The 25572-nt window shown below is 34.4% G+C and overlaps 1 protein-coding gene across 1 annotated transcript in view; it reads right to left on the bottom strand.

Moving 5' to 3' along the window:
* Window positions 1-299: 299 nt before the first annotated feature.
* Window positions 300-25572, bottom strand: part of mdga2a (MAM domain containing glycosylphosphatidylinositol anchor 2a) — a 194019-nt gene continuing 168746 nt past the window's right edge. The window contains exons 11-17 of the mRNA XM_051133144.1: window positions 22601-22778; window positions 12237-12257; window positions 10203-10358; window positions 7416-7580; window positions 4111-4241; window positions 3916-4018; window positions 300-1211 (exon numbers count right to left, since the gene is read on the bottom strand). Coding sequence (XP_050989101.1) covers window positions 1123-1211; window positions 3916-4018; window positions 4111-4241; window positions 7416-7580; window positions 10203-10358; window positions 12237-12257; window positions 22601-22778 — 843 coding nt within the window. The 3' untranslated portion in view covers window positions 300-1122. The remainder of the gene's footprint in view (window positions 1212-3915; window positions 4019-4110; window positions 4242-7415; window positions 7581-10202; window positions 10359-12236; window positions 12258-22600; window positions 22779-25572) is intronic.

Genomic DNA, 25572 nt, shown 5'->3' with positions numbered 1-25572 from the left:
TTCATCTCACGTGCGCACGTACGCTATAAACCGTGCCGAAAGGAAATGCTAGATGATACAGTAGCACAGTAGAATGATTTTACAGAAGGTTCTGAAGGCACTTGATTTCATTACAGACAGCAACTCCATGTTCCTTAGCGAACGGCTATCTTTACGCACCTAAAGAAAACAACTGCAAGCGGACAGGGATTCAGATCCATACTAGCAGCAGGTACAGCGTGATGTTAAACAGTTCTCTACAGCTGTTGTTCAGCAGAGCCGCGTTGAAATGAAAGGTCAACCCAATGATTCTCAGTGAGAGACGGTGTTCGTTGTGTCAGCCGCGTGATGAGCTGTTAATATCGATTCAGATGAGTGCGGTAACATACCTGATAGAACAAAAACACGTCGAGTAAGAATGAAACACGTAATGCCCGGAACGGGCAGTGTCTGTTAAACTCGATCAGTTAAAGCACAAAGGACGAGTACAGGAACGCCCCATCTGTCCGAAAACAAACTTTACATTGAGATTGTATTCCCCAAACACCCTTAAAACAACACACATTTGCAAAGCCCTGATGTAACATCAGAGCACGAGGACCTACAAAAAGCGCGACTGTATTTGACATGTCTCTATTTTCAGACGTGATTAAAAAACGAAAACTTTTTTTCCCCCAAACGATCATTCGTTTTTTTGTTACCATCATTGTTTTTTTTCCTTCCTCGGAAGCTCCCTTCTTCATGTGGTTCAGGATTACGTATTGTGACATAATGAGGTCTTTGATGACAGTAGCAGACGTTTAACAAAGCAAAAACCATGTAGTGATGGAAATACATGTTATGTCTTTGTGCTTTGAAAGATTCCCCTATTAAGTCTCTCAAGCCGTCCTGCTGTAACCATCCACCTGTTCTGTTCTTTATAACACTGACAGCAGTAATGGGCTTTTTCACAAGATCTCGAGTGGACTCCGGTGTAATACTCATGTCAATGTGTTAGCGAGCTTCCTCTTCGTTCACACTGATCTAAAACCTACGTTCCTTTTGTGTAGACGGGATGAATCTTTGGTTGTTGTGTTCAGGCAGTCCGAGTCAGCCAAAATCTCTATGAATGCCAAAGCTGGGTTCCGCCTCCACGTGATGAGGTCACCTTCGGAGGCCGACCAAGACCAAAAGTAAAGTGAGACAGAGCTGCCATATATGCACTGCGGCGGGAGAAGCCTGGGATCTTATATCTGAGGAAATAAAGACAAGAACAAATGCAGTTACTGATGTGAACAAATACTCATTTCTCACTTCTGTGTAAATAATTCAGAGATTAACTATTCTTCCGTCTTCTGGAAGTTTAATGAGGTTTGTCTATGGTCTGTATCTCCAGAACATCTTTTGCAGCGTGCTACGCTTTAATTCATAAGAGAGCGAAAAAATGCATTGTAAACGTTTGCTGCGAGTCATGAAAAGAGTCATTCAAGCTGGCGGATTATCTTGTTATGGATAAGAAAAGTATAAAAAAAGCATAGATAATACAGTCAGTGTTTTTAGCTTTGATCCCACACAAAAGTTTTTCCACAGATGTGTGATTAATTTACTTAGACTAAACAAGTTTTCAACAAATTCAGCATTTTTCTGAAAAGGTATTAATACTTTGAATCAACAAGAATGCTGAATAAATTGATCAAATGTGGCAGTGAAGACATTTATTATGTTGCAAAAGATTTATATTTCAAATAAAAGCTGTTCTTTTCAACTTCCAATTTATCAAAGAAACCCCAAAGGATCATGTGACATTGAATACTGGAGTAATGGCTGCTGAAAATTCAGCTTTGCCAACACAGGAATAAATTACATTTTAAGACATTAAAAGAGAAAACAGTTATTTTAACAGTTTTGGTCAAACAAATGCAGCTTCAGCGAGCATAAGAGACTTCTTTCAAAACCATTAAAAATCGTACTAATCCCAAAATTTGTAACTGTAGTATAGCTATTTTTACGTAACCTAATAAATATTAATAAATTACATTTATTAATTCAATCCAAAATCAAATTGTGAAGTCTAAACTCAGAGAAAATTCAGAGAAAAACTGAGTCTGAATTTGTGACCTATGATCTATGAAAGTCAGAATTTCCAGAAAAAAAAAACGAATTATGAGATTTTTATATTTAAACTTTTTGAATATATAAAATATATCAACATTTTGATATAGAAACTCAATATTGTCAGAAATAAAGTCAGAATTGTGCATTATAAATTTAAATTTATAATGTTTAAATTTGGAAGTACTGACTTTTGTCTTGGAATATTGAGTTTGCATTTTAAAACTCTTTAGGTTTTTCCTTCAGAAATAAAAGTTTATATCTCTTAGTCCAGATTTTCTTCCCTCTGAATTTAATTCATGTAGCAATTCTGACCATGCATTCTGAGTTTATATACAGAATTGCTAGTTTATATCCAAGATCATATGTTGGAATTTTGAGTAATCTTGCAATTCTGACTTTTTCTTGGAATTTTGATTTACATTTTGAAATTCTGTAGTTTTTTTTCTCAGAAATAAAAGTTTAGATCTCTAAGTCTAGATTTTGCCCTCTGAAATGAAATCATCTCGCATTTCTGACCCAGGATTTATACTTCATCTGAAAGCTGAATAAATAAGCTTTCCATTGATGTACGATTTGTTAGGACAATATTTGGCTGAGATACAACTATTTGAAAATCTGGAATCTGAGGGTGCAAAAAAATCCAAATATTGAGAAAATCGCCTTTAAAGTTGTCCAAATGAAGTTCTACGCAATGCATATTACTAATCAAAAATTAAGTTTTGATATATTTACAGTAGGAAATGTACAAAATATCTTAATGGATCATGATCTTTACTTAATATCCTAATGATTTTTGGCATAAAAGAAAAACTTATAATTTTGACTCTATGTATTTGTGGCTAGTGCTACAAATATACCCATGCTACTTATGACTGGTTTTGTGGTCCAGGGTCACATATGTTGCAATTTTGAGTAAACATCTTGCAATTCTGACTTTGCCTTGGAATTTAGAGTTTACCTTTTGAAATGTTGTAGTTTTTTTCCCATCAGAAATAAAAGAGTATTTATCTCTTAGTCCAGATTTTCCTCTGAATTTAATTAATCTCATATTTCTGACCCTGCATTCTGAGTTTATGTACAGAATTGCCAGTTTATATCCAAGATCATATGTGACCCTGGACCAAAAAATAAGGGTCATTTTTGAATACGTTTTTTTTTTAAACTGAGACTTATAGCTGAAATTTCAAGCTGAATAAATAATCTTTCCATTGATGTATGGTTTGTTAGGATAGGACAATATTTGGCCGAGATACAACTATTTGAAAATCTGGAATCTGAGGGTGCAAAAAAATGGAAAAAATTTAGAAAATCGCCTTTAAAGTTGTCCAAATGAAGTTCTAAGCAATGCATATTACTAATCAAAAATTAAGTTTTGATATATTTACAGTAGGAAATTTCCAAAATGTCTTCATGGAACATGATCTTTACTTAACTGATTTTAGGCACAAAAGAAAAATTGATAATTTTGACCCATACAATTGCTACAAATACACCTGTGCTACTTAAGACTACTTTTGACGCCCACGGTCACATATGTTTCTTTTTTGTAGTTTTTGCCCCCCCGAAAAAAAAGCTTCTATCTCTTAGTCCAGACATTTTTCCTTCTGAATTTAATTAATTTCACATTTCTGACCCTTCATTCTACGTTTATGGACAGAATTGCCAGTTTATATTTTCTATGCAAATCAACCATGATTTAACAAAAAAAAAAAACAGCAAATGAAGTCCCGCTCACAAGTACTTTAAATGCGTACTAACCTCTGTGATTTATCCATGTCTTCAATAAACTCAAAAGCCATTGCTTAAATAATTGCTTATAAAACGCCTGTCCAATATACTCACTACTACTGGGTGGGGGGTCTCGACACTCTCCTTCCTCAATGGTCACATCATCTATAGCAATGTCCCCTTCGATGCCAGAACCACGTATACCCTCCAAAACCATCTACATGAAGGGATGGGAAAATAAAGCCCAGAACATTTTCACTCCATATTCGTGTGAATTTGTGTATTATTATGCAAGACAGAAAGAGGCACCTGAAAAGAGGATGTGGGATTGATGTTAACTCTGGCCTGCCTCCAACGGTCTCCTTGGTTCCCACTCAAGGTCCACACAGATGTATCCTGACCCGTCTGGCTCTTCTGCCTCAAATACACATTTAATGTTCCTGAAAAAAGGCAGATGCCGTTAGATGCAATATGGCCGGTTAACTACATAATGTCTTTCGAACCCTTCCTCTGTGTTACATAGCAACTGCAAGGTTCAGTGACCTTGAAGAGACCTCATCTCATCTTCATCTCCAGGAAAAATCAATCATAAAACTGTTCAGAACACAATCACTGCTGTTGTTATATATATGGCATGTAATTGCTACACTCACACAATTTTACGCTGATGAAAGGAAAAGTAGGAAGAAAATCTGTTTTATTCTCTCAGATGTTTGGGATTCGGCCAAATGGTATGTTCATTTCCTTGCAAATGAGGAGACAATGAGACTAGTGCTACAGAGATGTGATGCTATTAATGCTAAGATAAGCTTTTTGAGAAAAAAAAAAAAAACTTTAACCAGAGTGGAACATTAAAACAACACACTAAAAAGTGTTGCTGCTTTGTTCTTCTTTAACGATGTACTTTTTTCCCTCATTAAAACACATTTTTTGAAAATGAGATGCGGAATCTAGGCATATCTGTACTCTAATAAGTTATATTTTACATGGGGGTCACCATTTTTGAGATTACACGAGCAGCTGAATGTTGCTCACTTCCATCCTGTTATTGGACACTTTACTTTTATAATAAATCAATTATGGCTGACTGTGAATACCAAAGCATCTGTAACTGATAACTTTTGCATAATGCTGCATCCACACCACTATCTGTCGTGCAAGTCGAAGACGACTGGAATTCAAGCTAGAGCAACGTACACAAAAACCGATTAGAGTGCACATTTAAAAGCACTTGGGTAGGTTTTTGTATCAAAACAGCCTTCTAACCATGTTTTCTCGGTTCTTTGCTGTGCAGCCAGACAGAAGATCTTGTTGGGCACATGGATTTTTAACCCCAGACGCCCGATGAGACCACGTGTCAAAAGCCAGGAAGAGAACACCCTGGTGAGTTGGAATTAGCCCCACGCTTTCTATTCTAAAAGCACACAGCTTTGTGAAGCAGAAAATTGCAGTTACAAGCTTGTCTGAGGGGCTGTGGAGGTCATCACTACCCCAGAAGTGCAACTGCATGTCCAGCTCAACTGCAACAGCATAAAGTGAGCATGAAAAAGGAGCTATAGAAATGTAGCCATATAGCACAAATTGAGTTATTGGTCTAAATCATTTACAGCACTTACAGTCCACTAGAAACCTTTAATAGCAAGGTTTTCCATCCAGGAAAAGGCCAAAGTGTACACTGCAATTTTCTGACTAGCATGTTAACACAAAAATAGGCAATTTTTGCCTCAGAGTAAAAAATACAAAAACTATATATATATAAAAAATAAGCTTAATATAAGAGAAAATAGTTACACTGTGATTTATAAAGTCACAAAAAGATGTTAGAAATTAATTTGCAATTTTGACATATAAAGTCTACATTAAAATCCAATTAAAGTCCAATTTTGAAGATGAAACGGTCAGGATTATGAGAAATAAAGTGTCAATTGCAAGACAGATTTATACGGAAGCCTGTTTTCATCTAATAATGTAAAATGGCATCTGAAAACATAAATCAGGAAATCCTTACATAATACATAAATAAAAAAAGAAGAAAATAAGAACGATTTTGAGATTCAAGTGAGATTTATAACATCACATTTACAAAATAACTCAAATGTGAGATATTTAGGTCACATCTTTGACAGTTATTATGGAAAATGAAGTTATAGATATAAAGCTGCACTTGTGACATACAAATCACAATTATGAGAAAATTGGTAACACTGTACAATAAAGTGTCATTTGTTAACATTAGTTATTTATTTAACTAACATGAACGAACAATGAATAATACATTTATTACAGTATTTATTAATCTTTAATGTTAGTTGATAAAAATACAGTTGTTCACTGTTTGTTCATATTAGTTCACAGTGCATTAACTTGTGATTTAAATAATACATTAGTAAAAGTTGAAATTAACATCAACTAAGATTATTAAATGCTGTAGAAGTATTGTTCATTCTCAATCCTCAATCCCAATTCCATGAATTTAATATTTAATAAACTAGGGCTGAGCGATATGGACAAAAAAACTTCTTATTATAAAATATTTAATATCAGTCAATATTGATAATTATCATGATAAATTTAAAATCTTTATTTCTTTCAAGTTTAAAGGCAGATTTTTGCTCATAAGTGAAAGCTGTAGAATCTAGACTGTTAATTGTGGTTTTAAACTACTCTTTATGGTCAGAGCATGACAAACACTTCACACTTTTCCAGTAATTAACAAAATAAATATCTTAATAGAAAAAATAATTTCTTAGTTTCTGCATGTTCTAATGAGTGATATTGTTTCAAATCATGAAACGGGTTTGTGTTATCTGACTTTGATGATGTGTATCTTTGACGAATATCATAGTTTGCAGTGCAGGCTGCAATATTAATAATATTATAATATCATTTTTTTGTCTCTTAGAAATGCACATTTGATAGTAGCTTGAGTTAGGAAGCAGACGTAAATGTATATTCATTATCAAAAACAGTACAGTCTGTAAAAATTGTAGCAGTTTTTTTTATATGGTGAAATGTAATTATTTTGACTGTTTGAGTTATTAAAATTAACCATTAGTCTTCCATAGTGGCATATTAGATCATGATAACCACAGTTAAAACCACACATACTGGACTGGACTTGAATAAAATGGGGTACTTCCATGCACAGGTCGAACTTACCATGAATAAATAAAGTTTTTACTATACTGATAGCACAGATGTCAACATTTGGTGGTTCAAATATCCATGTGAGGTCTTTTAAAGTTTTTAAAGCATTTTTTTAGTGCATGATTTTCTGTTAAGTGCTATTTTCAGGCATGTCACATCCATAACAGTACATATTTTGATATTATATAGAATATATATATTCTAACTAGAAAGCAGTTAGAAATGTCGTCTTTTTTCATTTTAAAATCTAGAAAGTAACACTGACTGCATCGCTGACTGACCAGGTCATCAAGCGCTCATTTGAACAGTAGAGCTGTGATGTCAAACAGACTGTGGTTGTAGAGGTTACAGCTGGCTGCACATCAACACTAATTAAAAGGCACAATTAAAACAAGTCATTTGCATACATTCCCCACAGTTGATCACATCAGGACTCTTCATGACATACTGTGCTAACAACAACCCACCTATATGTTTTCCATACATATGGTAGTAGAAGCTGAAACAGTATGTTGGATTGGTAGCCACATTTCCGTAGGGGTTTTTAGGGGCGACATTGAAGGATGGAGTCAGCAGTCGTGCTTTGTCTCCCTCCAGACGTGGCCGCGAGGTCTCAATGTACATGTAAAAACCTGTACAAAAAGATGAACTAGTCAGTAAGAATTTCTCTCTTGTGCTCTCCAATGTTTCATGTATTTGATCAAAAATACAGTGAAAACAAATACTGTGGAACATTATTACAATTTAAAATGACTGTTTTATATGTTTTAATATATTTTAAAATATCATTTATTTCTGTGATGACAAAGCTGAATTTTCAGCAACCATTATTTCAGTCTTCAGTGTCACATGATCCTTCAGAAATCATTCTAATATTTTGATTTGATGCTCAAGAAACATTTCATCTTATTATCAATGTTAAAAACAGTTGCGCATTTTTGTGGAAACTTCATTGTTTCATGATTCTTTGAAGAATTGAAAGCTTGAGTGATCAGTATTAAAGGAGAAGTTCACTTCTAGATCAAAAATTTACAGATAGTGTACTCACCCCCTTGTCATCCAATATGTTCATGTTTTTTTCTTCAGTCGTAAAGAAATTATGTTTTTTGAGGAAAACATTTCAGCATTTTTCTCCATATAATGGACTGATATGGTGCCCCAAGTTAGAACTTCCAAAATGCAGGTTAAATGTGGCTTCAAAGGTCCCAAATGTGGTTGTAAATGAGGAAGTCGAGGAAGAAGGGTCTTATCTAGTGAAGCGATCGGTTATTTTCATAAAAATAATACAATTTATATACTTTTTAGTGTCAAACACTCGTCTTGTCTTACTATGCCTGAGCTCTGATTTTTTTCCGGTTCATGACAGTTAGGGTATGTCAAAAAATTCCCATCTCATGTTCTCCCTCAACTTCAAAATCGCCCTATATCGCTGTTTTACTTTTTTTGTTAAGGGTGTTTGATCTTCTTTGCATGTTCACTTTGCAAAGACTGGGTCGTTACTTTTGCAGCGATGTAGGATGATTTTGAAACGATTTTTGAAGTTGAGGGAGAAAATACGATTGGAGTTTTTCGACATACCCTAACTGTCTTGAACCAGAATAATTGTTTTTTTTTTAAATGAAAATAACCGACCCTTCTTCCTTGGCTGAGATCGTTTACAACTGAAGCTGCATTTAAACTGCATTTTGGAAGTTCAAACTCGGGGCACCATATCAGTCCATTATATGGAGAAAAATGCTGAAATGTTTTCCTCAAAAAACATCATTTCTCTACGGTTGAAGAAAGAAAGACATTAACATCTTGAATGACAAGGGGGTGAGTACATTATCTGTAAATTTTTGTTCTGGAAGTGGACTTCTCCTTTAATTTAACATTTTTTGTTACATTCTAAATATCTACCCTGTCACTTTAAATCAGTTTGATGTATTCTTGCTAAAAAGCCTCAATACACCTCCACTGAAGTCTGCACTGACTAAGAATAATCAATAGCACCTCACTGACTCCATGGCACAGGACAAATGATTTTTCAATACACATTTTTCATAGACTTTTAAAAGACAGATTTTTTTTCTTTCCATATCAGGTCAGAGTGACTTAAAGACACGAGTCAAGCTCTTAAATATCCATTAAATTAAATATTAACAACGCGCTACATGAATAAGTCCTTAAACCCTGAAACAGGTCAGCATTTTATCATTTCCGATTTCACCGCTCCGCATTTAAAGATCTTTAACATTTTATTCTACAACAAAATATATGACTAATACCCCATTTTGACATTTTTAAAGCTTTTAAAAAAGGCAGTTGGTATCAATTGGCTAAACAGAGCTAGAGATTGTCAGGGACATTAAACATCAGCAAACTCATATACTCACTAGTTTGCGTTTACAGCCTCTTATACTTGAGCTCTTTCAAACTATTCTAACTCGAACTTTCTAATTTGTAGATTTAAAGATTTAAAGAGTTGTCGGAAGCTTAATGGAGGTGATATTTAACTCGTGCTACTGTGGCGTAGTTCATTTATAGCCTAACTTTAGCGTTTTACTTCTGGCGATTGTATTTAGGCTTCAAAATTCATTAGGTTTTATGTTAGTCATAAAAGTGTTTGTTTGTGAAGATTGTTTTAATGAACAAAACGTGTTAAGAATCACAAACTTTGTTGATCATTTTCTGCAATAATCCAAAAATCCTAATAGCTTTTTGTTGTGGGTAAGCCTACAAAAATGACGTCCTCCCTGCAGCACTCTCTCTATAAAACCCACTTCAATATATATAGATTAAATAAACACATTTTTTCCTCCCTGAACTTATGACTTGCATTTTCAGTTTTCTCTACTTTACTAAAGTACTAGCCAAGCTGATTGCATTAGTGATGTGTTGACCCATAGAAATTATCCAGTTGCACACCGGAGCTGTCATGATCCGATGTCAAGTTTAATGACTGACACCATTTCTCTGAAAGTGCAGCTAATGGAACCCACTGAGCATCTTCCCCTAAATGCTGTCCAATTGAAAGCCAGCCTCTGCACTCCTTTAGCAACATGAGAAATTGAAAGTGCCTTTGAACGCTAATGCTATTAGCCTCTCTCTAAAAGTCACAAGCCTTTACTTTGCTGACGATAGATCCTTTTACTCAACATCCACCCATATTGATGAATGACAATTCATTAGACTATCTGTGAATATTTTAATTATGTGATGATGTTGGTGTAGTTCGAAATCTACATATCTATATTTCATTTTGTGCAGTATACCTTGTTTTGAGCCGGTGCGGTCGCTGCTAGGCCCCGTGTTGGGTGTATATTTGGTGTCCCTGGTGGCAGCACTGTGTCTTGTCCAATCAAACTCTTCGGTTTTATCTTGGATGAACATACAAATGGTGTCCTCTTCAAAGCCGCAGTGAAACTTACCTATGGATGGTTCAGCAGAGAAACAGTACAATGAAAAGTGTATAGAAAAAGCACTTAAAAAAAGCTACAATTCAGTCATGTGAGAGTGATTATTTGTACACAAATACATTTGTGACCCAGGACCACAAAAATAATGTTTTTTTTTTTTTAGAAACTGAGATTTATACATCATCTGAAAGCTGAATAAGGATAGGACAATCTTTAGCTGAGATACAACTATTTGAAAATCTGGAATCTGAGGATGCAAAAAAATTAAAATATTGAGAAAACTGCCTTTAAAATTGTCCAAATGAAGTTCGTAGTAATACATATTACTAATCAAAAATTTAAAAAAAGTTTTAATATATTTATGGTAAGAAATTTACAAAATATCTTTATGGATCAAGATCTTTACCTAATATCCTAATGATTTTTGGCATGAATGAAAAATCAATAATTTTGACCCATATAACGTATTTTGGGCTACAAATATACCCATGCTACTTAAGACTGGTTTTGTGGTCCAGGGTCACATTTTTGGGTGTTTAGTCAGATGCTTGAAACGTACAATAGCAATGCATGGATATCATCTAAAAAAAAGCCATTTTACAATCTTTGGAGACATGCACATTTTACAAACCTGAATTTATCATCATCAGAGTTCAACATTTATTAGTCAACCTTTGTTAAGGTTACATTCAGATATGTTTAAATGATTTATTGTGTGTGTGTGTATGCGCTGTCCATTAGAAACTACACAGATTAAAGTAAACGAAATGGTATATTTCAAATTTGATATACTGTGTTAAATTATTGAAAAAAAAAAAACATGAAAAATAATAAAACCAACATATAAATTCCATAATATGATAGGAGTTGAAATCACTTTTATTTGCTTGCAAATATTTATAATTTGTAGAAGTCATTTATACATACACTACTGTTCTAAGTTTGGGATCTGTACATTTTTTAGACCAAAATTAATACTTTTATTCGGCAAGGATGCATTAATTAGTTCAAAACCAACATTTACAATGTTACATTAACCCAAAATAGGTTGTAAATTAAAAAATCTGGCACATAATTACTAAAGGCATCAGCAATAATCAAAAGGTGAAAATTTTTCAATAAGCAGTTTAAAAAAGTTTTATTACTTAATGATTATTTATTCAACTTATTAATAAATGTTCATTTATCAAACATATTAATAAATGTTAATTTCCAACTTATTCTGGGTTCATTTTAAGAAAAATATAGTCATTTTTAAGCAATAGTTGAGTTAAATAAACTACCCAGAAGGTTCGGTTAAACATTCAATTCAACCTCTGGGTCAAAACAACCCAGTCGCTGAGTTTGTGTTTATATTTCACCCGGCACTGGGTTGTTTTTAACTCAGCATTTTTTTTTTTGAGAATAACTATTATTTTGATCTATTCATCAATGAGTCCTGAAAAAATGGTCATTGCTGTGTCATGGTTTACACAAAAATATTAACAACAACTGTTTTCAACAAAATAATGATGAATAAGAAATATTTCTTAAGCACCAAATCGGGATATTAAAATGATTTTCGAAGGATTGTGTGCCTTCATGCTAACACAAGAAATAAATTACATTTTAAAATATATCCAAATAGAAAATAGTTATTTTTTTAATTGTAAGAATATTTCTACTAACTCTAATTTTGATCAGTTAAACAGCCTCGCTGAACATAATTCTTCCAAAAAAAAAAATTAAAACATCTTACAGACCCGCAACTTTTGAATGTTAGTGTATATGCTCATCATACATATAAATGTTTATAAATACGAAGTCAAAAGCTATATTTCTTCAATTGCTCTTACTGGTCTTTTTTTTGCTAATAAATGAATAAATAAATAAGTATGTAAAAATACTCACTCCAATGAGGATTCACCGGTGCTGTAAAACAGAAAAGAGAAGAGTTTATGCATGCGAAAGCCGAGCTGTGAAAGGCTTGTAGCACATAGTTGATTAATAAACCATTATAAACAACAGCAGGGGACTCGGAGAGGGGAGAATGGCGTTTGCCCTTGGAGAGAAGTGTTTAGAAAGTGCTTTGGGCATCATTACCATGTATCACACAGTTAGAGAGGGGGAAATGAAATAGCGTGTCAGTGCTGGAGGGGGTGTTTGTGTGGGGAGAGGTCGCTATGGGGCTGTGCAATGCTCAGGTGAACCATAAAGACCTGTATCTCTCTTCATTCCATTCACAAGCAGCCTATCTGAGCGCGGCAGAAAGCCGTGTGCTTCCAGGCAGCCTCAATGAGAGCTAAGGTGCATTGTGGAAGAAAGGTTTCAGAGGGCATGTGTGGAAAAGATAGTGAGACTGAAACCGATCCCTATTTCAACCAACTTAGCTCGGTGCCTTAATAGAATACAAAAAACCCCCTGTGCAATCCTGTTTAAGTCGAAAAACGTGTTTGGATCCTCCAAGAGCAGTGATTACGCTAAGCTGAGAATTTCTATGTAGAAAAAAAATCAATGGTCATCCTCTCAGAAGATGTTTGAAAACATCATATCGTCAAGGGCTTTAACTTCAGCAGAGGAATTTTAAGAAATACATCAATGTGAGTCTCTCAAATTGACGTTCCAACAGTAAACCGAGTACAGTGCGACAGTCGGTTTCTGGGATGGAAACGTGGCATCGGTTCTGGCATTTGATCAGGCTCCTATAATGAGAAAGATTAGCACGACGCCGTTCAAACACAGCAGATGTTCACAAGGGGTTGTCAGTGTAAATGTCTGCTTTGTGAACTGCAGGGGGAACAGCTCCACACGAAATTGATGATACAAATGAAAAAGTAAAAAGTTGACAGGAGGGGGAAAGAAGGGGAAATTAATTAGCAAATGTCTGTCTACATACATAGAGTTTACAAATGAATGAATGAGTGAATGATGGGAAGTGTCATGGGAATTGCAGCCTTGAGGGGAACAGAGGATTTTGTCAAGGAAGACAAAATGTTAGTGAGTCATTCCTTGAAACAGATGCCTTTTCTATTTCGGAGGTGGTTTTTGAAGCATCTCGAGCGCAATTTATAAAAATTCATTTGTTTGGACATAAGAGGGAATGAAAGAGGGATGAAACGGGGTGGATCATTTCAAACCAAAATGGCTGCTGCTCTCCCTGTTATCAAGGTTATTTCCAACATTACAAATACATTATTTATAGAACAAAAAAAAAAAAAATATTACAATACTGGATAATATAATTACCAACGAAATTCAACAGAATTATTATTAGTTGAATAAAAACACAATTTATGTTGAAATAATACGCTTAAGTTTGCAAAACATTTAACAGCAGATTAGTTTATTTCCAGAACAAAAACTCCCTGATAATTTACTCACGTCATCCAAGATTTTCATGTCTTTCTTTCTTCAATGAAAAAGAAATTTCATTTCTTTTTTTAAGGAAAACATTCCAGGATTTTTCTCCATGCAGTGGACTTCAATTGCTTCAAATGCCTCTACATGATCCCAGCAGAGGAATAAAGGTCTTATGTAGAAAAAATGATTGGTCATTTAAAAAAATATATATATATTATATACTTTTAACCACAACTGCTTGTCCTGCGCTATACTGTAAAAACACAATTTGTTGAGTCAACTTAAAATAATTTGTTACCCTGCTGCCTTGAAATTTTAGATTCAGTCAACTCAAATAAGTTTAGTCAACTTGAAATGTTAAATTGTACTAAGTGAAAACTTGACTAAAAGTTGACTAAACAAAAAATTTGTCTGTTAAATTTAAAAGCTTGGCTTGTTATCCAGTTGCCTTACAATTTAAGTTGAATGAACTCAAATATCTAAATTGCCACTTAGTACAACTTAACATTTCAAGCTGACTAAACTTTTTTGAGTTGACTGAACTTAAAATTTTAAGGCAGCCGGGTAACAAATTATTTTAAAGTCCGCTTCCAGAACAACAATTTACAAATAATTCACTCACCCCTATTGACATCCATGATGTTCACTTCTTTCTGTTTTCAGTCGTAAAGAAATTATGATTTTTAAGGAAATCATTTCAGTATTTTTCTCCATATAATGGACTTCTATGGTGCCCCCCGATTTTGAACTTCCAAAATGCAGTTTACATGCAGCTTCAAAGGGCTCTAAACGATCCCAGCCAAGGATCTTATCTAGCAAAACGATCGGTAATTTTTTCGGACGATTCTGAAGTTGTAGGAGAAAATGAGATGGAGTTTTTGAGCCATACCCTACCTTTTTGAGCCGGAGTACACAGACGATGAACTTAGACAGAGAGAGGAGACTGCTGCGGCGACACAAGTCTCTCAAGCCGCAGTCAGACCACGTTCAAACGAGACATGGTGGTGCACGTATGGAAAATGCCAACCATTGCCAACAGAGCAGGAATCTCAATGCTGTCAAGAATGGACCATATCTATTCCACTGTCAGAAAGAATCAGCAAGTCAGGTCTTGTGTCGCGTGTGACCTTCGACGTGATTCTTTAGTACGTAGCGTCGTGGACGCACATCCCAGAGCTAGTGCTACATAAGCTTTTGTGCTTAAAAAGTATACAAATTTTAATTTTTCGAAAAAAAATGACATAGTTTCGCTAGATAAGACCCTTCTTCCTCGGCTGGGATTGTTTAGAGCCCTTTGAAGCTGCATTTAAACTGCATTTTGGAAGTTCAAAATCGGGGCACCATTGAAGTCCATTATATGGAAAAAATCCTGAAATGCTTTCCTTAAAAACCATAATTTCATATGACTGAAGACAGAAAGACATGAACATCTTGGATGACAAGAGGGTGAGTAAATTATTTGTAAATTGTTGTTCTGGAAGTGGACTTCTCCTTTAAGTTGACTCAACAAATCATTTTTTTACAGTGTAAAATGGCTTCACAGATTACGTAATCACTTTGGAAAAGTCACGCGCTGTTAGTTCTTCATCTGTGTACTTTGTTTGAAAAAGGTAGGGTAGGCCGAAAACTCCATCACAGTTTCACTTCCAACTTCAAAATCATCACTGTTGTTTTACCTTTTTTTTGTAAAAAGCGTTTGACCTTCTTTGCATGTTTGCTTTGTAAACAATGGGTCGGTACTTCTGCCTACGTCACGCGTGAGTATTTGTGGTTAAAAAGTATTTCATTTAAGTTTCTTCGCTAGATAAGACCCTTTGAAGCTGCAATGAAACTGCAGTTTGGACCCCATTCAAGTCCACTATAGGGAGAAAAAACCCCTTCATTTCTTTTCGACTGAAGAAAGAAAGACATGAACATCTTGAATGACATGGGGGTGAGTAAATTATTAGGAAATTTTCTTTTGAAAGTGAACTATGCCTTTAAACAACATTGCTGATAATAAAATGACACAATCAGTTTATCTCTCACATTTGAACACAAATCACATTTTATATTAACTACTCAAGACTAGCTGTTTTTTCCCCATTCTGAAATCATAATTTAGAAGCTAATTATTCCATGAAGGTTACAGTTCCCTTTCTGTAAACCATCCAGCTGTTTCTAAATGGGGTAAGGAGGAGAGGCCTGCTTTGGTTAAACCAAGCAGATGTTGTGTATTTGGAAACACGTGCCGCATTAACACGCTCTCTAAATTGATGGGCTCCATGTTCTCTCCTTTGCCTTTCTCTCTCCCTGTATCCCCGTAAAGTACAATTAGAGCTATTGGAGCAGGAGGCAAAAGCAAAACGTCAACATCATTAAACACACAAGCAATTAGACCCAGTATATCTCCCACTCAGAGAGGATTCACTGCTGTCCTACTCAGAGGCAAGCTTTAAGGTAAAACCCAACCATATTCAAGCCTTTCATTTGAACAAGCCAGATAACGACATAAATGTGCAGAGCTGAGTAATAAATTGCAGTAATGCAATTCAGGCTAGATACTGTACAAGCCATGCCGTCTTATCATAGAGACTGGGTTTTGCGATACCCAGGCAAAACCCGAAGGCATCTTAGAAACAATATGTTATCATTTAGTTCAAGTATTCCCACACATAATCAAAGGCATATAAAAATTAATGAGTAGAATCATACATGCATCCTCATCAGCATACAACATATTCATCCATTTTGCTATAAAGCTTGCATTAGCATTTAAATGACCTGCATTCAATCATTATTATTAATATTACCAGCAGTAAACTACTAAACTAACAAGTAATGCCATTTATGACAAACTAATACCATAGCGAAGTCGTGGTGAGGTGTACTAACTGTTTGACAATACAATTATAATAGCTTGTTAGCACTGTCCTCTCAGCCTGTTTGTGTTCTCTGAAAGGCTCATAAATAGCTGCCAGTTGGTGGCTTTCCAAAGCAATCTACAGGCAGCAGCAAGTTTATGTGTTGAATAACTGCTTTATATAATGATACCGAATGACACAGTCCATCAATTCTTCTTGGTGGCTTGTTAATTTGTCTGGCACTGTCCATGCACAAATTTGAACCACAGCCATTCAAAGTCTTAACAAACACTGTGCAACCTTTGCCACAGGTTGCGATGGCTTGCCTTTCCAATAACAATCACAAAGTACAGGAGCGGGGAAGAAAAAATTCACTGAAATGTCATGGAAATGGCTGATTCTGGCTTGTTCTCGTGAATACATTTGCTGCATTCAGTAAAAAGTCAAATAAACACATACATGGACCAAAAAATGAATCTTTTACACAACTTTATGTCATTCCAAATCTATATAAGTTTCTTTCTTATGGTATTTTGAACCTTTTACACTTTATTGTCCATACACTGGATCCCACTGACAGAAAAACGCATCCAAATGTTTATTTGTGTGTGTTCGACAGAAGTCACATAGGTTTGGGATGACATGAGGGTGAAAACATATTTTCACATTTCGTACGAACTACCCCTTTAACATTAAAAATTCATTGGTGTTGCACATGAACTGAAAAAATGAATACACTGAATGCAGTGCAAGTCTCTTTGGATTTATGCATCTGCCAACTGGATAAATGTAAGCGTAACTCTGGATTTTGCAGCTGGGTTTGTGAAAAACAAAAAATAATAAATTAGAGTGGAACTTAACGGGATAGTTCACCCCAAAATGAATATTCTGTCATTATTTACTCATCCTCATGTCGTTCCTAACCCTTAAGACCTTTAATTCATCTTCGGAACACAAATTACGATATTTATGATGAAATTCGAGAGCTTTTTGATCCTGCATAGACAGCACTGACACGTTCCCAGACCCAGAAAAGTAGTAAGGACATCGTTAAAATAGTCCATGTGACATCAGTGGTTCAACCGAAATTTTATGAAGCCATGAGAGTACTTTTTGTGCGCAAAGAAAACAAAAATAACATTAATTTACAGGTTTGGAACGAGTAATTAATGACAGAATTTTCATTCTTGGGTGAACTATCCCTTTAACTTGGTTCATTAGATTTAAAGGAGAAGTCCACTTCCAGAACAAAAATTTACAGATAATTTGCTCACCCCGTTGTCATCCAAGATGTTCACGTCTTCTTTTCTTCAGTCGTAAAGAAATTATGTTTCTTGAGGAAAACATTTTTTTTTGTAGAAAATAACCAATTGTTTCACTAGATAAGACCCTTCTTCCTCAACTGGGATCGTTTAGAGCCCTTCAAAACTGCATTTTGGAAGTTCAAACTTGCAGGCATCATGGAAGTCCACTATATGGAGAACATTCCTGAGATGTTTTCCTCAAGAAACATAATTTCTTTACGACTGAAGAAAGAAAGACATGAACATCTTGGATGACAAAGGGGGGTGAGTAATTTATCTGTAAATTTTTGTTCTGGAAGTGAACTTCTTTAAACTGGTGATACTGCTCTTTCTCGTGTCATTTAAAATGACTATTCAAAATAAAGTCAAATTATTTAAAATATTGTTCACTATTATTTTGTGGCAAATAAGTAGTGTGACATTCACATCTCAAGGACACAGATAAATCTGTTTTAATTAAAATACTTTTTTTTTTTTTTTTGAATATAATGAATATAATGAATGGGAATACCAGTGCACAAATAAATTATTATTTTTTTATCTAATTAATTACATGATGTGTCAATTAATTAATCAAATTAATCGCAAAATAAATTTGACTGTGAAAATGCCCAGAAAAGATTATTTAAATCTATTTTTGTGTTAAATGAGAAAATATGAAGTAAACATTATAAATTGTAAACTGTAACACGTAAACTATGGAACATAAAAGTAGATAATTTAAGAAACACCTCAGTATTTTAAAAAACCAGCTTTGTTACCAGCAGTCTTCAAAATACTTTCTTTTATGTTCCACAAAAAAAAGGTACAGAATTAAGTGACAGAATTAAACATTTTTGGGTGAACTGTCCCTTTATGTTTTTGTTTTTATTTTATATTTATTTATTTTTATTATATATTTATTTTTTTTTGAATGAAATGATACTCTAAATAAGAAACTAAATCTGCCAGCAGGCTGCGTTAAATGTCTTTATGAGTCATTCACTTATTCGATTCGATTCGTTCAAATGGCTGCTTCATTCAGGAATAAAGTAAATGGCTCTTTATGAGTAATTGATTCACACGATTTGTTGAAAACGTGGATTCATTCAGAAACTAAATGCCGCTGTTCTGAGCAAAATTGAGCAAAATTGAGCAAAGACACAAAATATAGTGTTTAAAATCTAACACAATATCAACTTCTTACTGAACTGTCGTATAAAATCACATTTAAGGTTGTGGTAGATCGGAACAAAATCAGCACTCATGTCATACTGACCTTGATTCGTATATGTGATATCATGTGATATAAATAAATATGAGACAAAACACATACAGGGGCATTTTTTGCACCAATATCTTGAATTTTAGGGCATATCTGCATTTATGGATGAATCATATTTGTCAATAGTCAACTGTATAAAATATAAGATGTATATCTTGAGGTCTTGAGAGTGTTAACTGCGTTAAAATATTTTAACTGTGTTATTATTTTTTCATAACTAATTTAGTTAACGCATTAAGTTGACAGCCCTAATTATTATATATTATTTTAAAATGAATAATGAATAAATATACCTTAATATAACTTGACGTTCTTAGAACAGAAGTCATACAGGTTTGCAATGACAGATTTTTCGTTTCCTTAACATTTTATCATTAAAAATTCAGTGGCGCTGCACATGAACTGAAAGAAAATGTATATCTTGAATGCAATGTAAGACAATTTGGATTTAACCATCTGCCAAATGCATACATAAATATGCAGTTTTAGCAAACCAACAGAAGGTATCCTCACAGAGAGCTTCTCCAGCCATTTACACACGGCTTAAATGCCAGTGTATTATTGTGAAAGCTGGGATATGGATTGTGACTGGTGTGATTGTGCTATCACCTTCTCCGGGCTATTTGAGCCAATTAAAATGCATAATGTCACAGTGGCAAAAGCTGGACTCTTTGATGGAAGTGCTCCTGGTGTGAAAGTCATCCCATCAATACAGATGGTCTTTTCCCATGAGCCCTGTGGCAAAATGACTTCTGGGGAAACGGAACAGCAGAGAGGGAGATGTTATGAAATGAGACATTTTCAATTTTTTAGCACTGGTATTTCCATTACCTGACACAAAGACCGTGTAGAGCCATAGGGCTTCATATCACATGGGCAAGCTGCTGAATAAACTATGAGCAGAATAAATGAAATAATGACCGGATGGAAGAATAAATGCTTTTTGGAGGATTTTTCTCACCGCTTTTGAAATTGCACCTGGTCTGCACAGGTCTTCTGTGGTCTTTTCTTGAAAATCCTTATTTTTATAAGCCACAGAGAGGGTGAAGGGCATTCACTCGACAGCCCAGTGCTGTTTAAAATAGTTTCGGAGTCTAGCATGTCACACCTCAGGACATGTCGACTTTCCACAGTATTTCATGTCTACTACCCATAAGCAATGGCTTAAAATTAAGACAGAGCCTTTAAAGAGCCTCACTGGGGTTGTGCAACCTCGATAACAGAACACTGTGCACAGTTAATGAATGTGCCCGAGTGCATTCAGCCATTGGTGAGGTCATAAAGCTGCCACATTACGATTGGTTTTCCAGTAAAGAAGGGAAAGGGTTCAGGCACCACAGACGTAGGGTTTAGGTGACTTGATATACGTTACCTGTGTCTCGACTGGCCTCTTTAAGAAGCACAAAGCAAAACAATAAGATCAGTCTACAGCTCTGGTTAGTTTTAGAAAATAAGAAATAATATGAATATACCAGTTGCTATTAAAATGCATATCAACAGATGAGTAATATGTGCATTTTTCATGTACACAGCCAGCAGAGGTCTCTATTACATAAAAAAATTAATTAAAATGTCCTCTTGTGGTTATTTGATAGATTAGCAGATTTGTACACAAATGTTTAACAGAGTCGAATCAGTGAAGTGTTCTTTTTAAATAAAAAGATGAGATATTTGCACAATATTTGGTGCAGTCATATCTAACCTTGAATGGAAGATCTCAGTGTTTTTAATAAATGACCTTGACTTTAAAACTGACACGCATCACTGTCACTATCAGTACACTCACACGATTCTTAGTTTATTATTATTATTATGTTTTTCATAAGGAGTTACATATTTGCATGAAACATTCAGTGGGGTCTAGAAGTCTGAGAGCATTATTGAAAATATAGATTTTTTTTCTAACTATAGAAAGTTAGAAAGTTAACTAATAATAATAACTATGAATTATTAAACTTAACTAAATGCATAATAATTTGATAAAAAAAAGTGTGCAAAAAAATTCAGTATTCTTGGTATTTGGTATTTACAGAATTTCAGTGTTGACTTTATTACTAGAGGGATGAAACAATATTAATTTGAATTCCACTTTGTGGCCGATACTGTAACCAATAAATGGTTTATTTGAGATTTGATACAAATTTGTTTTAAAAAATAAAATAAAAACTAAAAATGGTTTTAAATTCTACAAAACAGGTATCAATATCATAACGTACTCTAAAAATGCTGGGTTAAAAACAACTCAGTACTGGGTGAAATGTAGACAAATCAAGCGATTGGGTTGTTTTGACCCAGCGGTTGGATTAAATGTTTAACCCAACCTTTTGGGTACTTTTATTAAACTCAACAATTGCTTAAAAATGACTATATTTCTAAAATAGGTTGATTAATAAGTCCTATAAATGAACATTTATTAACAGGTTTAATAAATAATGGTCCCACTTTATATTAGGTGGCCTTAACTAGTGTGTACTTACATGAAAAATAAGTACAATGTACTTATTGTGTTCATATTGTATTGCAAAACACTTTTGCTGCTACCGAGGTGGGATATGGGTAAGGTTAGGAACAGGTTTGGTGGTATGGGTAGGTTTAAGGGTGGGCTAAAGGGTGTACGGAATACATAATTACATAATTAATTACAGATAAAATTACATGCAGGTAATTTTTTAAATAAAAATACAATGTAAAAACATGTATGTTATATAATAAGTGCATTGTACCAAATTATTAATTTAAATGTAAATACATAGTAGTTAAGGCCACCTAATATAAATGATAAATAATAAACATTATTTAAAGTGCTTATTAATAAATGTTCAGCTTTTGTTATTCCTGATCCCTCTAGTAATTATGTGCCTGACTTTTAATTTACAACCTATTTTGTTTTATTTTAAGTTTTCATATAGTAATTTTTAAACAATAGGTGAGTTAAATAAAACTACCCAAAGGTTAGGTCAAACATTTAACACAACCGCTGGGTCAAAATCTCCCAGTCGCTGTGTTTGTCCATTTTTTAGCATGTACACAGTACAAAAATGAATCCTCAAAGAGATTTGAAAAATGAACTATTATTAAAATTTTCCTGTTGTGTTAGTTTTTACAAATTTAGTGATCAAAAATCTAATAAAAATATTAAAAAAATGTTTATTTAATTATTATTTATTCAACTTAATTAATAAATGATCATTTATTGAACCTAATAAAACATGTTCATATCTAACCTATTTTGGGTTCATTTTAAGCAAGAAATACAGTTGAGTTAAATAAAACTACCCAGAAGGTTAAGTTAAACATTTACCCCAGCCGCTGGTCAAAACAACCCAATCATTTGTCCATATTTCTAGAGTGCATGCACAAACACTGAATATCAACCTAAATCAATCTAATACTGATAACTAATATATTACAGATATATTGTTTAACCCTATTTTTGACTCCACTGTACTCTCTTCCTCTGAACATCATGTAACAAAACACTAAAACAAACAAGCTTTTTCTCACCACTGTATCGAATTATCCTTTCCGTTGAATCCCCCTCTCCGAATCGTGTTATCGGTGTGAGGCGGACCTGGTAGGCCTCGGGTTTAATGAGTTCTGTGAGGTTGTAGGTGAGCAGTTCTCCTTTCTGGATGTTGTCTTCTATCGGGATTTCCTGCTCCCACCATCTCTGATGCCCAGTCTGAGGAAAAGAGCATAATTACATGTTCTTTATTTCAACACCTTATGATTAAGCATCAAGCCAGCACACACATAAGTAATGATCCCCCAAAAGGTCCTTTTAATAACACAGAGTCTCTAGGGAACAAAAACCATACATCACGATAGGATGTCTCAGTCTGTACTATTAATTAAAACCATAATTTCAACGTACTAATATTATAATACAACACATACTGAGCATAATATTAAAAAGAGCTGACCACGTCTATTTCTGTGGGCATTTTAATGTCTCAAAGAGCTATTATGATATAAAGTATATTCCTCTCTAAGTAAAGAACACAGTCTTCTTTACTTCAAATTGAACTTTTGTGATTACAACAGCACCTGCAAATGGCATTAATCAAAATGCAATGGCGCTTCTTGAAATGGCCCCACTTGTCTGATGCAAATCAGTACAAATTCTCTAAACAAACACCTACACACAGAAGAGGTGACATTTTCAAACAATGATGCTTTTCACTGAGTAAAGAAAGCGCATGAGGTGACAATCACAGAAAGTTCCTGAATGGGCAAAAATAAACATTATTGAATTTTTAGTGAGATATGTGAGCTGGCTAATTGATTTTGACAAGGCGTTTTAGCTCCCTGACCCTCTCAATTAACTTTTTACAGCAAGCTGAATTAGTGCAATATTAGAAGTCAATTCATTCCTTTAGCTCGGGCTTGAAGGAAAGCATAAATGGATTTCAGCTGATGCCTCTTGTCATTATTGTGGTGGTAGATGAGAGGACATATCTAATTAAAATCCAGCACCTATGAAGACTTCCTGGAACTCCTGAAGTGAACTGCCGGGCAGTAAACAAACCAAAATGATTGTTATAATCACTTACAGAGAATCTGAAAGCTGTGAAAGTGTTTGCGAATACCCTGGCCTTTCATTTGTCTAGTCTCATGTCAACTCTGCAACTCAAAGACCTCATACATTTTTCATTACAAATATTTAGGATTAAAAGTTTTCAGTTCCAGCTAGGGTAAACACAAAAGTTTTGGAGGAAAGCAGACAAATTCTGAGCGTCAAGTCAACACGAAAAGACATTTGAACCCATTTATCTTCCATACACTACCATTACACTTTTTAAAAGAAATGAATCTTTTTATTCAGGTAGGATGTATTAAATTGACTACATTTTCATTTTAAATTTAGTAAAAAACATATTCTGTCATTTAAAGGGATAGCTCACCCAAAAATGAAAATTCTGTAATTAATTAAATCACCCTCATGTCGTGCCAAACTCGTAAGACATTCGTTCATCTTCAGAACACATATTAGGATGTTTTTGATGAAATCCAATAGCTTTTTGACCCTGCTTAGACAGCAATGCAACTACCATGTTTAATAGTCCATGTGACATCAGTGGTTTAACCGTAATGTTATGAAGCTACGAGAATACTTTTTGTGCGCAAAAAAAAAACAAAAATAACTTTATTCAACAATTTCTTCTCTTCTCTTTCCTCTTGAACGTGGTAGTTACATTGCTGTCTATACAGGGTCAGAAAACTCTCAGATTTCACCAAAAATTTCTTAATTTGTGTCCTGAAGATGAACGAAGGTCTTACGGGTTTGGAACGACACGAGGGTGAGTAATTAATAGCAGAATTTTCATTTTTCATTATCACTTTAAGATTCTGTTTTGATTTTTTTGTTTTTTTTTAAATATATATATTTATTAAAGAATTCTGAAATAATGTATCATGGTTTCCACAAAAAATATTAACTGTTTTCAGCATTAATAATGATAAGAAATGTTTCTTGAGCACCAAATCAGCATATTATATTGACTTCTTAAGGATCATGTGAAACTGAAGATTGGAGTAATGATGCTTAAAATCAAAAACATTTGAAAATATAGTAAAATAGAGAACAGTTATTTGAAACTGCAATACTATTTCACACTATTACTGTATTTACTGTAATAGATAAATGCAGCCTTAGTGAGCATAACAGACTTCTTTCAGAAACAAAACAAAACAAAACATAACAAAAAAAAACAATTAAAAAAATTAAAGCTGCAAGCCACCCGGTGGCTTTAGGAAAGCAGCGAATGGTGGGCAATATGCATTTAAAAGTGGTAAACATAGAAGAAATATGTCATTTATATATGTCAAACTTCCTGCTACCAGGTGGTGGCGCTATGACTGTAACTGAATACTGGCCTTTAGATTTCTTCAGGCCAGGACTCTTACCAAACATGAAGTTTGGTGCAGACTGGACATTGCATGTTTAAGTTAGTGTAAAACAAGTCATTTCCTGTCCAACAGGTGGCGCTATGATTGTAACTGAATATTTCCTTTAGATTGTTTTCAGGCCAGGACTCTTATCGAACATGTTACGTTTGGGGCAGATCAGATCATTGTATGGCTGAGTTACAACACCTTCTATTCCTATGGAGAAACATCGAACTTTAGATTAGACTGACCAAATATAATGTTAATGTTATTAAATCTCTAGGAGGAGTTTGTTAGAGTGTAAAACATGCCACTTTCTGTTGCCAGCAGGTGGCGCTATGACTATAACTGAATATGGGCATGTAGATCCATCAATTTTGGTACAGATCGGACATCGTATGCCTGAATTATAACAACTTCCTTTTTCATGGCGAAACATCGTAGTTTGTCAGGACACATCCCACATCCAACTCAAGAAAAACTCTTCGCAATTTAAGGGATTTAGATTAGACTAACCAAATTTGGTGTTGACCTGTTTAAATCTCTGGGAGGAGTTCGTTTAAATGGCAAAAACAGCACAAAACTTG

The sequence above is a fragment of the Labeo rohita genome, chromosome 17 (genome assembly GCF_022985175.1).
Source record: "Labeo rohita strain BAU-BD-2019 chromosome 17, IGBB_LRoh.1.0, whole genome shotgun sequence".
Classification (NCBI taxonomy): domain Eukaryota; kingdom Metazoa; phylum Chordata; class Actinopteri; order Cypriniformes; family Cyprinidae; genus Labeo; species Labeo rohita.
This window is presented reverse-complemented; position numbering and strand designations above follow the sequence as displayed.